This window comes from Musca autumnalis, unplaced genomic scaffold, assembly GCF_047663935.1.
Source record: "Musca autumnalis isolate F117 unplaced genomic scaffold, ASM4766393v1 scaffold_3, whole genome shotgun sequence".
Taxonomy (NCBI): domain Eukaryota; kingdom Metazoa; phylum Arthropoda; class Insecta; order Diptera; family Muscidae; genus Musca; species Musca autumnalis.
Window position 1 is genome coordinate 3,304,493 of NW_027411866.1, and position 16,364 is coordinate 3,320,856.

Sequence of the window (16,364 nt, forward strand, 5' to 3'; positions counted from 1 at the left end):
CAGAAAATTTTTGCGACATACTACATTTACGTAATAATAGACTATATTGTTTTCGATTTTTCTAAATGTAATAAAAGGTATCTATGAGAAATATGGTAACATGGGACGCCTTCGCCACGTTTTTGTTCAAAATTTTCTCATATCAACACCGTTAAAGTTTTTCCAAATATTATTTTTGGTAAAAATGTAAGCATATCTTGACTATCAGTATTGATATATAAATGGTTATAATTTTGTTTTTAAAATATTATTTTTGAGAATTTACAAAATGTCTAAAAAGTGGCGAAGCCTCCCCACCCATGGGGCAGCTTCGCCATGGATATTGAACATTCTCCAACGAACTCTAAAACTGTAATTTACCATACTTCTTCCTTAAATATCAACATTATGCAAAAAAGGAACATGTTTTCTATTGAATAATCAAAAATGATTCTAAAATTTACAAAAAGAACCAGATTCTAGTGCTTAATTGAACTAGTTACCTTGAATGTAGGTACAAAAATCATAATATGTACTACTAAAACAAGATACGTTTAGGATAATATTTGATTTTAACTTCACATTATAGTGTGGTTTATCTATAGCAGCGGAACTGGCTGGCGTAGCCGCCCCAGTGGCGAAGGTGCCCCATGTTACCATATATATATTTTTTTAATTTTTAATGTTGGGCCCACAGTTTATACAGTTGGCCATTCAGAGTTCTGTTAACAACATTTGACAACAAACATAATAGATTGTTCATTATTGTGATTTGATTTCCTTTGTATTTTATGTATTTGACAGCAAACTAAATAGTCAGGGCTAACTAGTTTGGGCTGAATGGCCAACTGTATAAACTGTGGTTGGGCCGTTTTAAGTCGTTTTGGGCCGATTTTATGAAAATTTTGGGCCGAAAAAATTTTTCGAGCGGCAACACTGACAACGACTCAAATTACGTTACCTGTAACAAGGAAGAAGAAGAGTGCTTTGTTTACATTTAACCCTTTATCTTTATTTCGTTATCAGTTCATATCTTTTTCTAACTTAACAACATTTTACACACGTTAATCATCATCTCATTACTTAACATAATTAGTTTTAAGGCAAACAAATACAAATCACTCACAACTACAACAACATAATCATTGGTCAAGACATGTCGGAAGTACGAATAAGACCTCGCCAAGTTTTGGTTTTAATTATAGTGTTCCTAGTGATACTGTTAATGGTACATCGAAATGGCAAAAGAACTTGCCAAGGACCTGCATATCTTCAGGCAATGTATGCTAAACAGCAGGATGAAAATTTACCTACAATTTACTGTATAACACCAACCTATGCAAGGCCACATCAAAAAGCTGAGTTAACGAGGTGAGTTGGCATCAACCTTTGAGAGCAATTGTAAAAAAACACAAATGATGGGTGTATGACTAATTTTTGGTTATTTTTAGGCTGTCTCATATCTTCATGTTGGTACCCAACATGCATTGGGTTATTGTTGAAGATTCAGAAACAACAACAAATTTGGTAAGAAATTTATTGGAACGTGCAGGTTTGACACAACGCTCAACACAACTGAATGTGAAAACACCCACAGCTTTTAAACTAAAACACAATGATCCTAATTGGATAAAACCTCGGGGTGTAGAACAAAGAAATTTGGCCCTATCATGGATACGCACAAACACCGATGCCGACAAACATAATATTGTATTCTTTATGGATGATGATAATTCTTATAGTGTGGAATTATTTGCTGAAATGACAAAAATTGAACCTGGACGTGTAGGTGTATGGCCTGTAGGCTTAGTTGGCGGTCTAATGGTGGAAAAACCATTACTGAATCCAACGACAAACGAAGTTGAGGGTTTTAACGCAGCATGGCGTCCCGAACGGCCATTTCCAATTGACATGGCAGGTTTTGCCATATCAACCGAATTGTTATTTAAATATCCCGAGGCTACTTTTAGTTATGAAGTGCAGCGTGGATATCAAGAAAGTGAAATATTAAGACATTTAACTACAAGATCTCAATTACAACCATTGGCGAATAATTGCCGGGATGTTTTGGTTTGGCATACACGTACTGAAAAAACTAAACTCACAAATGAGGAGGCTTTGAACAAGCAGGGAAAGAAATCCGATGAGGGCATGGAGGTTTAATCACGTTTTCTATCATGACGAGTGTGTAGACTGTTTTTCGATAAAAATACGAAAAAAATGAAATTGTCAGGTATGTGATGGAAAACGTCGACTTGTTTTGCCATAAATCGAAATCGAAATTTTAATGAAATTGACAATGGATTTTAAAAATATTCAAATAAGGTGCGTCTGCGAAGCAAAACTATATATCATCAACGGCACTCCGATTATATACCATTTCGATTCTGCAAATCGAGTCGATTCGGTTTTCATCACATACCTGAATCGCCATCAAAAACGGGCTTATTATTAGTTAGATTTTATGAAATTTTAAAACGTTCATTATTGAGATTTTTTAATATTAATTTAGACTTATAGGTTTATTGGAAATGGTGAAAAGGGTTTTCAAAATGTGTTAGACTTGATTCTATATATTCAGATATTCAACGAATTGGCTTTAAACCATACTTTTTGTATTACCATTAGAGTCGAAATCTTACAGCCTGTTTTTGCAAAATTCTATGCTAAAGAATTCGCTCGAGTTAGTACCACACTTCTAGTTTTCGGAAAATATTTCATGCATACTTCACTTTGAATTGGTCAAAAATTTGCGAATTAGTAACTCGAACTAATTAGTTATCACTGAATTTTATAGAAACACTCTGTTAAAATGAACAACCCTGACTCGTTTCTTTCTTAATTTTGGGCATTCACAATCAAACCAAAATTAAAACTTTTATCCTCCGTTTGTTCAAAATCTTGCCTTATTTATGAGCTTTTTCACAGCTGATCTGATCTTCTAATGTTAAATGTCCTATTTATTCATTTTTAAAAAATACATAGTTGCCTGTCTATATTGCCGTGATACACAATAATAGGGATTAGTTATGTGTATTCGTACTGTTTGTTAATTGTATTCCAGTGAATGATTTGTTGTATACGATAATCAGAAAAATATAAAAAAAGACATATGAACTAATAAACAAAACTTCTTGGATATATAAAATGATAAGTCAAATTCATTTATAGATAGGTATGGGCTGGCTTAATAACTACCATAAATACATTTCTGATATACATCTGAAGACAAATTTGACTTTTTGTAAAATTTAAATATTAATTAAAAATGTATTAAAAAGAAAATGAAAAATTAATAGATGTATATATCTTCTAATTAAAACTAAGGTTTATAAGAGAATTTCTGTAAAATGTAAATAAAAAAACTAAAAAATTAAAATAAATATATTTTTATATCTGGAGCAAAATTGTTTATAAGTTTATATGAAGTTGTTTTCATGTAGTTCAACAAAATATCTGTTAATTTCATTGGAAAAGACCTTCGAAATACCTGAAATCCGTATATAATCAAAATGCATTTACATTATAAATTTCGCCTGGAAATTGTTGCGAGTATTCACATGTATAAACAATAAAATATACGGGTATGTGATGAAAACCGAATCGACTCGATTTGCAGAATCGAAATGGTATATAATCGGAGTGCCGTTCATGATATATATAGTTTTGCTTCGCAAACGCCCCTTATTTAAATAATACTTTTAAAATCCATTTTCAATTTCATTAAAATATTCACCAAAATTATAGATATACGATTTCGATTTATGGCAAAACGAGTCGAATCGTTTTCCATCACATACACTATAAACTAGGAAGCTAGATCCCTTTAAGCTGTAGTTAGCTTATGTTAGGACCAACAAGCAATATAACGTGTTGCTAATCCAACTGCTGACGGAGCTTTTCGCAGCAGGTTACCTTTTGTTAACAAAGCGATGGTAGGTGGCAGGAATTGGCGACAGAGAAACTGTGCTACCTAACTCCACATCTAGACTAGAGCTGACAAACTATCGATAGTCCGACTATCGTTTCGATTGCTGTCCTAAAACAAAGGTTACGTCGACCAAAAAAAACATACTGTTTGGGTTATCTGTCGCGATTTTTTTAACAAAGAATTGCTTTGGAGTCCGATATAAAGAAAGCTTTACGATAGCGATCAAAACGATAGTCTGTCTATCGATAGTTTCCACCTCTAATCTAGACACATGCGGGTACCGGAGTCAATAGCATTGTTCTGCGTTACTTTCAAGTTTTCCCTTTAGTTTTGTCCAAGAACCAAGTCCAAATTAAGGCTGCGTAATTTATCTATGAAGCTGAAAACACATCCAACTTTTGAGTAACGTTTTGTGTCATTTCTGGTAGATGAATAAAAGACATACAAGTATTAAATTATTCTTTATTCTTCTACCACAAATGACACAAAACTTTACTCAAACGTTGGATATGTTTTCAGATGGAGTAATTGGTAGTTTGTAAGGGGTCGATTATTGATAGCAACCCGCTCCAGTTTCGTTGCCAACAGAAAATTTAATAATAGAAACTTCCATTTCCGCATTGAAATTCACACTTTTTTACAATTAAATTAATAGCTGTAGGTTCAAAACGCTGAAATTGAATGAATTTCACAAAAATTTCTGTCATTTTACTTATTTTAAGTGTATGATTTTCTCTTCTGACAACACAACTATAGTTGAGTTGCTATCCACAATCGACCCCTATGTTGTCAGTGGGAAGTTTATCTTTACCCCGTTTGTTCTTCCTCTGGACTTCGATTTTTATGACTGCTGCATGTTTTGAGAAGGTAAGTAGGTTGCCCAATAAAGGGGTTGGTTTTTGTTTATATTCCATCATTGTTTTTGGACATTAACCTTTTAGGTTATCATCATGACAGAAAAGAAATTAAAATTCTCATAACGAATCACAAATAAGAATGCTACAATCTTTATAAGGAGTATATTTGATCAACAAACGTTCACTGACATCGAATTAAATTTGAAATATTTGAATTACCTTAAGTCTAGCCGATTTGCAACTTGGTTTATTACGATGACCCAAAAACCTAGACACTTTGTTGTTGCAGCTACGCTTTTTGAATTTAAAATAAAAACACAATAGATAATAATTGGACTTTATATTGGAGAATAAGAAAAACATGTTTCACTAATGTGCTGCAAAAAGGAGGTATATTAAAACAAAAATAAAATTATAATTTTTTTAAATTATGAAAAACATATCCGGAAACTGTAAAAATTTTCTAAAAAATCATAAAGATAAATTGTCTACAGATATACTACATCAGAGATTTGCAATGAACAGGACTTTGAGAACAGAAGTACCAAGGTTTCAAATATTTCAGTAAGGAGTCTGTTATAATTATATAAATTATTTTTTTTTAATTTTCCGGAAAAAATTGCAAAGATTTTGTGTTTTTTGACCTCAGCTTGCAAAACGATTGTAATCTTTTTTCGCCTGCAAATTTTTGAATAATTCTATTCACTAATATCTATACAATGTGTATGTATGTATGTATGTTAATTCTTACAACATATGTAGTTTCAATAAAACGTTCAATAACCATACAAATCACTAGCGCCGTTTCAAAAATGATTCACTTTAATACATGCACTAAATCTATCAACTGACCAACAAACGACACACACATTTGAAAAAAGAAAATCAGACGTTTACTTTAATTTCGAAAAAGCAAAAGTGCAACCAGTTTAACTTGAGTTCAATGCTATTTATTGTACCGTATAGCATATAGGTGTTAGCCAAAAGGTTTTATGGATGGGAGTAGAATGGCCGGAAGATAACAACAACAAAAGTAATAAAGCATTCAATTAACAAAACAGAATCAATAATTATACCTCAAGTGCAAACAGAGACTGACATTAGTATTGCAAGTACTTTCAAACGTTTCACATTGCCGGTGTAACGGCAGGATTTGAAACAAATTTTTATATTGAAAAAAAGGAAATCATTTTATTTTACAAGGATTTAAAATGGAACGTTGGCGTGGAAAAGTTGCTGTCGTTACTGGCGCCAGTGCAGGCATAGGCTGGGCAATTTGTAAAGAACTTTTGAAAGCTGATATGATAGTTATTGGGCTTGCTCGCCGCCTTAAAGTTATGGAAGAACTTAAATCGCAATTGCCCATCAATCAAAAGGATCGATTCTTTCCCCGTGAATGCGATTTGACGTCATTGCCTTCATTGCGTACCGCTTTCCATTGGCTGGAACAGCGTTTTGCCCAAAGAATGCATGTCCTGGTAAATAATGCTGGCATGTGCGAATTTTCAAAACTCTTGGATGCAGGCAATGATGAGGCCATTAAACGTGTTATAGATGTCAATCTGATGGGGGCAGTTTATTGCACAAAAGAAGCATATCGTCTAATGAAAAAGGCCATGGAATTTGGCGAAGAGTGTCATGTGATACAAGTCAATAGTTTATTGGGTCATGTGGTACCACCACACATACCTGGATGTGGTTTTAATTTATATCCAGTGGCAAAGCACGCCTTAAGGGCTACCAATGAAATTTTTCGCAGAGAAATGTCTGATGATAAGCTATTGCGTCTTTCGGTAAGTTTTATGAATAAAAAGGTAGTCTCACTAATCCCGCGAATAATAACTAACTTGGGGTAGATTTTGCTTAGTATTGCTTACAGCAAACACCATATATAATAGACTCAATTATACAAAGCTCCGATTCACTCTCGAGTTAAAAGTTTGGAGGGAGGGGGTATTTTTTTTTTTTTTTGGGGTGCAATATTTTTGGTGGTTGTGGGGCAAGTTTATTTGGGGGTGGGAAAAGTTGTTTGGTGTAGGGGAGGGGGCAAGTTTCCCCCCTCAACTTAATCGAATTCGAGAAGAGTTTCACTCGCGAGTGGAATTCGAACGAGTATTCGGAGCTCTGCGATTATAACAACAGTTTGAATGTAGAGAAGGAATAATTTATGATTAAATGAGTCCCAATCTTTTATTAGATGAAATCCTATCCCCTTTTTGTATCTAAAAATCATTTATAGTGTCAAAATCGTGTGCCCCTCGACATTAGTTCTAACAAATTCTACTGTATTTTAATTAATTCAAAATCAATTTGCGGTCACGATCAATGTCATAGAAATCGTTTTTGCAAACTGGTTTTATATATGTAATCAAAACAAATATGTACATATGTATGTATGTGCCTTTCTCTTGTTATATTATGAACAAACATTTTGTAGAATTTTAATGGGTATTTTATTTAATAATTGTTTTTTTTTTTAGACAATTAGCCCCGGCTTGACAGAAACCAATTTTGGTAAGAAAGAACCCTTGTCTGAAAACGTGGACAGCTTCCCTGCCTTTTCAGATCCTCTCAAACCCGAGGATGTAGCTAACGGTGTCGCATTCATCTTGGGAACACCACTTCACGTGACAATAGCTGAACTTCTGATGGTACCCACAAGTGAAAAGTATTAATAATTTATGCTGTATAATTAATAAACAATGAAAATAAAAATAAGTATCAAATAAAAGGTATATAAGACTACGCTGTGTAACACTGAAAATGCATTTAATATTATGTCTGAGGCCTGGAAATTTAATTGGCATATCTTTCCTTTACCACAGAAAGTGCTTTTTGTCCAGATTCCAACGACGTACAGGCAACCAAAAAAGTCTACATACACCCTATAAATATCGAGTTTTAAGGGTAAGGAAACATTTTTATGAAAATCCAAGTACAGTCGAAATCGCTTATAACGTCGTCGTTTATAACGTCATATCGGTTATAGCGACAAATTCCGTCGGTCCCTTGACCGACGTTATAAGCGTTTTCGACTGTACATAGTTCTATTTCATATGCCTTATGAACAAAATTAAAAACAACAAAAATATATTCCATAATACGAATAACGGTAAATTCTATAAAAATTAAAAAATTAATAGGGAAAAAGTGTTCCCCAATGAAATATTGAGATTACCGTAAAATTTATGGAATAAGCAATAAAAATTTTACATTTTATTGCTTTATCGAACGTCTTTGGTTGTCCATGATATCTTTTTGAAAAAATAGGAACATATTTGTGTATTAATTGCCTTTATTTAAGGTCAGACTTCGCGTATACTTCGTGAAAGCGGACCCTTGTAGATTTCTTTGAGTTAGCCTGGTAGTTTATAAGGCCATGTTTATATTATAACCTTTTGCAGGGTTAACCTTCTTTATGAGGATTTGTTTGACGTATATGTAATGGAATTGACATTTAAAACCCAGTGGGTTTCTTAAATCCGGTTATATATAAACGTACTATAAAACCCCAGAAAATACAGTGGGACCAATAATTGTGAGATCCTAGAGTGCTTTGAAGTAGTTCTTGAGGATAATATGTATATCTCCTGAGCTTAACTAAATATACGAATTCCTGAGTATTCTCATAAAGTTTATAGTTTTCACAGCATTCCAAGGGGCTAAATACATGCAGAATCCTTGTAATGCCAATTTTATCACTTTTATAACCTTCAGTAGTGACGGAAGCGACAAACCACTCAAGGCCGTAAAAGTGGAACAGTTTCTTTAGTCATTTTTATTTTTTGAGACAAAAACGCGTCTGTCGTTTTTAAGTGACCTTTCCGTGAAGCAGGCGATAGAAAATGTTTGCAGGGCATGCTATCGTAGACATTTTGCATTTTTGGGGAACATCATGCAAATTTTCATGTCTTGCCATGACTTGACCAAAAGTTAAGCAGTGACACACATGAATTGAAGTGGGTACTGTTGTCGTGTGCCAATGTTTATCAAATACAGTCAGAGTCAAAAGAAAGTTTACACCTCACAAAAAGTTGTTAATAGCATAATTACACCGGTATACTGATATAATAAATATAAAGCACAAATGCAATTTTTTTTAAGTGTTTAGTGTTGAATTAAAATCCAGAAAATATTAGGCCTTGTATAAGGTTAATTATGAAATAAATGAAGATTGATAAAATAACCCCAAATTATAAGAGTCAAAAGAAAGTTTACACTCTTGCCAAAAGTAAGACTTTTTTTAATTCTTTAGCTTGATATGCCTTTATTTTGGCTTTTTAGTGTGTTTTTATTCTATTTGAGTGTCTAAATAATAAATCCACCAGTATTTTGGTGAAATCCGGTGATAATACCCCATTGGACCCGAATTACAGCTTTCGGACAATTTTGGCACAAAATGGGGCTTTATTTAACATTCTTTTGGATTTTTTCGGTAAGTACTCAATGGATTTGAGTTCTAGAGACCACAATGAGTGATCCTAGATGCATGGGGGTAAAACATAGCAATACGTTATCCATAAATATGGGCGAAGCCTTCATATCCCTGCCCACATGTCAGATCCCCCTTTGATATAATCCCCATTTCAGTTCACTAGGATCTGTGATCTCGTGTCAATATGAGTATATGATATTTTTCTTGTATCCTTGAACCCATACAAACTGTTTCTTTGAAGCCCGCTTCTATCAGGCACCCGATGAACACTTATAGGATACTCCATCAAGTTTGATTTTGTATACAACATTTTCACCGTTAAAAGCTTCGTTCACATTTTTCGACAGTTTCGACATCCATTGAGTACTTACCGAAAAAATCCAAAAGAATGTTAAATAAAGCCCCATTTTGTGCTAAAATTGCCCGAAAGCTGTAATTCGGGTCCAATGGGGTATTGTCACCGGATTTCACCAAAATACTGGTGGATTTATTATTTAGACACTCGAATAGAATAAAAACAAGCTAAAAAGCCAAAATAAAGGCATGTCAAGCTAAAGAATTAAAAAAATGTCTTACTTTTGGCAAGAGTGTAAACTTTCTTTTGACTCTTAAAATTGGGGGTTATTTAATCTATCTTCATTTATTTCATAATTAAGCTTATACAAGGCCTAATATTTTCTGGATTTTAATTCAACACTAAACACTTAAAATTTTTTTTTGTGTTTTATATTTATTATATCATTATACCGGTGTAATTATGCTATTAACAACTTTTTGTGAGGTGTAAACTTTCTTTTGACTCTGACTGTACATACTCAGCACATGATTGATATAACAAATGGCCTGTTCCCGTACTTTATAAAGTGGTAAAAGTCGTAAAAGTTGTAAAAGTCGTAAACGATTTTCATATAAATTTTGTGTACGGGAACGCAAAATGTGTAAAAGTGGTAAAAATTGTAAAAACTTTTTAGTTCTGGAACAGGGCTAAAGTCTGTATCAAGTCATATTTATATAAGGTAGAAGTGACAATCAGCTGTATTCTTACTTTTTGGTAAATTTAGTTTTCAAAATGTAATAGGGTACTTTTTGAAAACTAAATTTACAAAAAAAAATAAGAATACAGCTGATTGTCACTTCACTTCTACCTTATATAAATATGGCTTGCAGAATTCCACTACTGATCCGATATTAAAGCCGATAGTTCCATTTAGGGAATTCCTTTAAACACGTTCAATTCATTTTGTTTACTAAAAATTCATTTGTTTGTGGAGAAGAAGAAATGGACAGTGGAAGAAAATTGAAGAAACATCTCAGCGATTCTGATCCAAGAGATTTGATTAGGGAAATCAAATGTCGTCCCGGTCTTTATGACAAAGATAAACTTGAGCAACCGAAAAGAGAAAACAAACAACAATTATGGATGGAAGTGGCTGAGAATTTGATACCAAACGAAATTTGGGAGTGTTATGATGAACAAGAAAAGGAAATGAGAGGTAAGTAGCCAACCATAACCAGCACAAGTTAGATGCAAATATTAATATTTCCCTCCTCCACACCCAGTAAATGAAATCCAAATAAAATGGAAACATTTGCGAAATCACTTTCTACGTGAAGTTAAGTTAATTAAATCTGGGAAGGCTCATACAAAAAGAAAGTACAAATACTATGATGATATGGAATTTATGTGTCCATTTGTGGGTGTTAAGCAATACACCCACAAATCCAAAGAAAAATCAGGTGACACTACCACAGATGGCAGTGACGAGGATGATGTGGATAATGACGTTAATCAATCATTAAACAGTTCAGAGGAAGTGCACGAGAAAACACAGGACATTCAAAGCCCACGACGCTCGATTAGGGTGCCTTTAAAAAAGCAAGCAGCACGTGAATCCATCTCGCCCCCCGGAGAACTTACCAAAGAACAAAAGCAAGTTATCAATAATTTTGATAATCTTAAGAAAATTTCACAGAAAATACGGCCTTCCAATGCTCCAATGACACTCAAAAATCCGTTACCAGCTAGCATGAGAGATGGTGATATATCTTTCTGCCTCTCATTAGTGCCCACAATGCGAAAATTGGACGAATCAAAAAGATTGAAAGCAAAAATCGATATCCTAACTGTACTCCAGGGATACATAGATGAAACTACACTGCCAGCGAAAAAGAAAAAGCATTCAGCAAATGGTAATGGTACAAATAAGAATCGTGAAGAGCAAAATTCTGAACATATATTTGAAGTAGATGTCAAAAATGAAAATAGTTCAGATCGGAATATGGATAATATATGGTGGACATAACATGAGAACATTTTTTCTTATATTGTCGGAATGTTCTATTTTCGCATAACTCTATGTGGTTAAAATGGAACCTTAGAGTATTAAGATATTCATATTTAAATAAAAACTTATTTTGAATGATTGTAAGAAGGGCATCGAATCATTTGGGCTTGGCTATTAATACCCTTTTACCCAAAAAACCAATCGTCGTTATGTATTCAAGTTAATTTTAAAGGTTGAAGATAAAGGTAATGTACTAACTCAGCCGACTCTGGATTTTTAATTCTGAAAGAATGAAGGTAGCTTTTGGGAGGGACGAAAAATTGAAACCTGTAATATGCGTTATTGTTATCCTTTAAGTGCAATCGAGAGTTTTTGTCCTAAACTTTATTTAATTTTTCTCTAAACAATTCTCAAAAAATTTAGTCTTAGGACTTATTTATATCAAACGGGCTTTAAATTCTCAAATCCATTGCAAATACGTCAATAAAATTTTCACATTTTCTTAAAACTCGAGTGTTTGATGCTAGTGTAAATTAACTTTTAATAATAATTGAATTAAACGCCAAATCCTCGGCGATACTCTACCTTACGTTTCCCACTAATTGAAGCAACATTTCTGTACGTAAATAAGGGGGAAATAATGGACATTGGTACATTGTGTGTCAATGAGGTTATCTGAATTTTGCGATTTCCATTTTGACAAAAAAATAACGTTTAAATCAAGTTATAAATTTTAATTAATAAATTTCCCAACTCACATAAACAATTTTTTTCAGAAACAGCTGAGACTGTTATAGTTGCATCAAATCGCAATTATCGCCAGGGATGTCAACTTGGTGGTTTTCCCGCTATTTGTGGTGATTTTTGACGTACAAAAGCCACTTTTTAAGAGTTGTAGCGATTTTTTATTTTAAATCGCTACAGTAGCGATTTTGGCTGTAGCGGTTTTTAAGCAAAATTGTTTATTGTCATCACTTTTAAAGCAAACGAAAAGGAGTACATCGAGTAACGACCAGAGATGGAAGCGAGTTGACTTTCGGTCGGCGGCGCGCCGCCGCTTCTCTTTTTTTAAGGTTTTAGCCGCCGCCGATTATATCGGCTCAAATCGGCTAAAAACCGCCGCCGTTAACTCGACTGGAGATGGCGCGCGCCGATATTTTTTAATCGATTTAACGGAAAAACGCTGGTTATCATTCTAGTTGTCAAAATGTATTATTGTGAATAAAATCACATACAAAACATAAACGAGAAATTCACAGTAATGCGTCATTTTTAACAAATTTTGACTTTTAGACTGATTTTGAGCAACTGATGTAATAGTTGCTCTGTTCCAGAACCTGCAAGAAGCTACTACTTTTTACTACGATAACATTTTTTCCTTAATGTATCGAAAAAAATAGTAAAAATTAGTAGATTCTTGCAGTACTGGAACAGACCAAGTACGTTTATATATAATCGGATTTTACAAACCCACTGGGTTTCAAATGTCAATTCCTTTGCGGATACGTCAAATAAATCCTCATTATGAAGGTTAACCCTGCAAAAGGCTATAATATAAACATGGCTTAACACCTTAGTCCCGATTTACATTAGGCGAGTTTAATTGCGGCAATTTTTCTCGTTCCTTTTTAAACTTGGACTATGTTTACATTTACGAAATCCACTCGATTTCATCTGTCAATTCCTTTGTGTATACGTCGAATGAAAACTCATCTGAAATCGATTGGATTTCATTTGACGTTTGAGCAATGGAATTGACAGTTGAAATCGAGTGGATTTCGTAAATGTAAACATAGTATTGCCTCTTGCGTTTATAAAAGGCAATTCTGTAGTGGGATTCTGTAACTCATTTTTGCTGTTACCGACAAAAATCGGTAAAATTAAATCGCAAAATTATGACTAAAAACATAAAGAAAAGTTGGCATCACTGTTTGTGTCGGTAGAGGCTAGCGACTACTTTTCATTCATCGTTAACTTACCGAAAAATTTCGTTAATTATCGAAATTATAAGCATTTTAATTTTACCGACAATTATCGATAACAGCAAAAATGAGTTACAGAATCCCACTACTGTTCCGACAAGTTTTGCTTTCAAAACAATGAAAATAATGTCAAATACGAAAACTATAAAAGAAATTACCTGAAAATTGCAGCTACGAGCAATTTTTTTCCATTCCCCTTACGTGTTTCTCCTACAAACAGGGACTTGCCGCAACTAAACTTGCCTAATGTAAATTGGGACTTATTACTCCGCCATGATTTATACGTACCGACACAACCATAATGACTGCTGAGCAATAAAACTTATCCGATATAGCCGACATTTATGTCGTAAAATTTCTTGCAAACTTACCACAAGTTCAAGAGTTCGCAAAAATTCAACAATTTTGCTTAAGCACATTTTAGAAATATGTGTAGGATCGCTTTTATGTATTTACAACGGGCCCGTGCTGCTCACATTACGACAGTATAATTTTTATCGCCTTTAAGTCCATACTGAGATAAAACTCCGTACACACTAGAGCTTTTTGCCGGGTTAACCTTCTTTATGAGGATTTGTTTGACATATAAGCAATGGAATTGACATTTAAAACCCAGTGGGTTTGTTAAATCCGGTTATATGTAAACGTACTATAATTGCCCTGTATAAATCCACTTCCACTATTTGTTTCTTTAAAATTTTCAAAGCAATTGGTTTGCAAACTGCTCCCATATGAATTGTATTTGCTCTCTTCCAGAACCTACCTACCTACAGCTACTATTTTTTACTACGATAAAATTTTTTCCTTTATGTTATCGGAAAAAATAGTAAAAATTAGTAGATTCTTGCAGTTCTGGAACAGACAAATTGTGTCTGAAGTAAATGAACGCTTTTCGAGTTAATAGTGGTAAAAATTGAAGATTCTTGCACGTAAAGGAAAAGAGCTAAGAAGATGTTTAGATTCTTGGATAGTACAACAACTCCACAAACTCTCAAAACCCCACTTTTCTGTACGAAAAATTTGTACTACAAAATATGCCAAAATTAGCCGCCATTCGGTAAATTAGTCGGCGCGCCGCCGCCGATTGGCTAACATATGAACTGAGCGAGCGAGTCGAAAAACGGGGTCGGCTTCGTTGTCTGGTAACGACCCAGCAAAATGTTCGATGCCAAAGATGCTATTCAAGAATGGGTGCAAGTGAAATGGAATGTCATTTTTTCAGCATCTTCACTCATTCTTTTTACAAGAGCGTGACCCCCAAAAGATGCAATTCATTTTCAGATCCTAAGCATGTCATCTTTACTAACTCGATGGAATGGCATCTTCAACAATTCTTTGGCATGGCATCTATACCAATCCTTTGGCATGCCATCTTAACCAATTCCCAAGAATAGCATTTTCACTAATCTTTGGCATGTCATTTTCACCAACCCTTTGGCATGTAATTTTCACGTATTGTTCGGAAAATGGAAAATGCTGTATTGAAAAATGATTTTCATCTTTTTATTTTATTAATTCAAATGAATTATTGAAATAACTATAATTTATTTATCATCATAAAGTTTACATCAATAGCAGTTTCTTCTCGTTGTTGTAACAGTAGTTAATCACCCTTATTACGGTTGGCGTTGTCGTATCCAAAATTGCAAACTGACGTGTTGTAACGTCTAATTGGTATTATGTATGTTTTTGAACAAAAAAGCAAAAATTTCAATTTTTAAAGAATTCTTTTGGTAACAAACATAATTAGAATTATTAGTAGATCATTTTTAAACTTTTAATTCAGAAGAAAAACTAACCCTATAGTTTTTACAATCAAAACAAGTGTTTGGCGTAGACGTTTTTGTGGTCGTTGGCGTAGTCGTTGTCGTAGGGATATTTTTTGGTACCACGTAACATTTACGACAACGACAATTTTTTTCTCATACAAAATTTAAAAAATATATATTTTTTAATTGTAAAACAATTCGTTTGAAATCATCTTTTGAGCAAGAACTAAGAAATTTACATTGCATCAATCGTTATATGAGTACTCTAACAAATTTTCAATAGAAAGTTTGTCATCTGATAAAGACACGAAATTTATCTTACGCAAATGAATCAAAGTAGAAAAATTTGTATTTATTATAGTTATTTTCCAATATATTTTAACAATCATTGCCAAAAAATTCTTTTGAAATTAATTTGTTTTTATTTTTATATGCTGTCGTTTACAAAATCGGTCACGACTCTTTCCTCGTATTTCAACGCCATACGTAATACCAATTTGTCGTGTTACGCCATACGTAATACCGATTTGTCGTATCAAAAAAAATAAATGTTGTATTTAAACCAAGAAATGCGTTCTGGAAATTACAAATGTATTTCTTTCGATTTTTTAAGGACATAAAATGCTATAAAAGACAAAAAATGTCGTTGTATATAATTTTTCATCATATAAAAATGTATCTTACGACTACGCCAACGTCTACGCCTACGACAACGTCTACGTCCCTTGAACGTCTACGACTACGCCAACCGTAATAAGGGTGAATATGTTTGTATTCTCATTTTTCTGTTTAATCTAATGGTTTGTAACCACAAAGCTGCAAACTTAAGTTTCTTAGCAGGATTGGTAGGGCAATTGAAAAGGAGCAGTGTGTCGTGGGTGCCTGTGCTGTATGCTGGGCAGATGTTTTCCACGGTGTCATCAGTACTTGCCCTATAGGAATTTTGACGTCTGCACCATCCCGAGCGTATTGACCCAAAACTAATCTGGTTTGTCCTGACAGCTGGCGCTTCTCAGCTGCGATAGATGGTAGATGTTCTCCAAGGACCGCATTCACACGACAACTGTTTACTGCATCTGCGACTGCATTCGTGTGAATGCTACTTAAACCTGGTTGAAAGGCTTGT

The 16,364-nt window shown here is 33.8% G+C and overlaps 3 protein-coding genes across 3 annotated transcripts; all 3 read left to right on the forward strand.

The window, feature by feature from the left end:
- The first annotated feature begins 928 nt into the window (after positions 1-928).
- On the forward strand, positions 929-3,127 carry GlcAT-I (Glucuronyltransferase I). The gene is made up of 2 exons (XM_073973994.1): positions 929-1,350; positions 1,431-3,127. The coding sequence occupies exons 1-2, from the start codon at positions 1,136-1,138 to the stop codon at positions 2,140-2,142; spliced, it is 927 nt and encodes a 308-aa protein (XP_073830095.1). The 5' UTR covers positions 929-1,135; the 3' UTR covers positions 2,143-3,127.
- Positions 3,128-5,630: 2,503 nt separating this feature from the next.
- LOC141396593 (farnesol dehydrogenase-like) lies at positions 5,631-7,522 on the forward strand. The gene is made up of 2 exons (XM_073972168.1): positions 5,631-6,560; positions 7,248-7,522. The coding sequence occupies exons 1-2, from the start codon at positions 5,979-5,981 to the stop codon at positions 7,440-7,442; spliced, it is 777 nt and encodes a 258-aa protein (XP_073828269.1). The 5' UTR covers positions 5,631-5,978; the 3' UTR covers positions 7,443-7,522.
- Positions 7,523-10,432: 2,910 nt separating this feature from the next.
- LOC141397152 (uncharacterized) lies at positions 10,433-11,744 on the forward strand. Its single transcript, XM_073973099.1, has 2 exons — positions 10,433-10,695; positions 10,763-11,744. Exons 1-2 carry the CDS (start codon positions 10,482-10,484, stop codon positions 11,503-11,505), a joined length of 957 nt encoding a protein of 318 aa, XP_073829200.1. The 5' UTR covers positions 10,433-10,481; the 3' UTR covers positions 11,506-11,744.
- Positions 11,745-16,364: the final 4,620 nt, after the last annotated feature.

Excerpts from the sequence above, each read along its gene's own strand:
- LOC141396593 (XM_073972168.1), top strand. The coding sequence starts at position 5,979 with ATGGAACGTTGGCGTGGAAAAGTTGCTGTCGTTACTGGCGCCAGTGCA. Across the intron at positions 6,561-7,247 it reads ATAAGCTATTGCGTCTTTCG|ACAATTAGCCCCGGCTTGAC; the intron begins GTAAGTTTTATG and ends TTTTTTTTTTAG.
- GlcAT-I (XM_073973994.1), top strand. The coding sequence starts at position 1,136 with ATGTCGGAAGTACGAATAAGACCTCGCCAAGTTTTGGTTTTAATTATA. Across the intron at positions 1,351-1,430 it reads CAAAAAGCTGAGTTAACGAG|GCTGTCTCATATCTTCATGT; the intron begins GTGAGTTGGCAT and ends GGTTATTTTTAG.
- LOC141397152 (XM_073973099.1), top strand. The coding sequence starts at position 10,482 with ATGGACAGTGGAAGAAAATTGAAGAAACATCTCAGCGATTCTGATCCA. Across the intron at positions 10,696-10,762 it reads ACAAGAAAAGGAAATGAGAG|TAAATGAAATCCAAATAAAA; the intron begins GTAAGTAGCCAA and ends CTCCACACCCAG.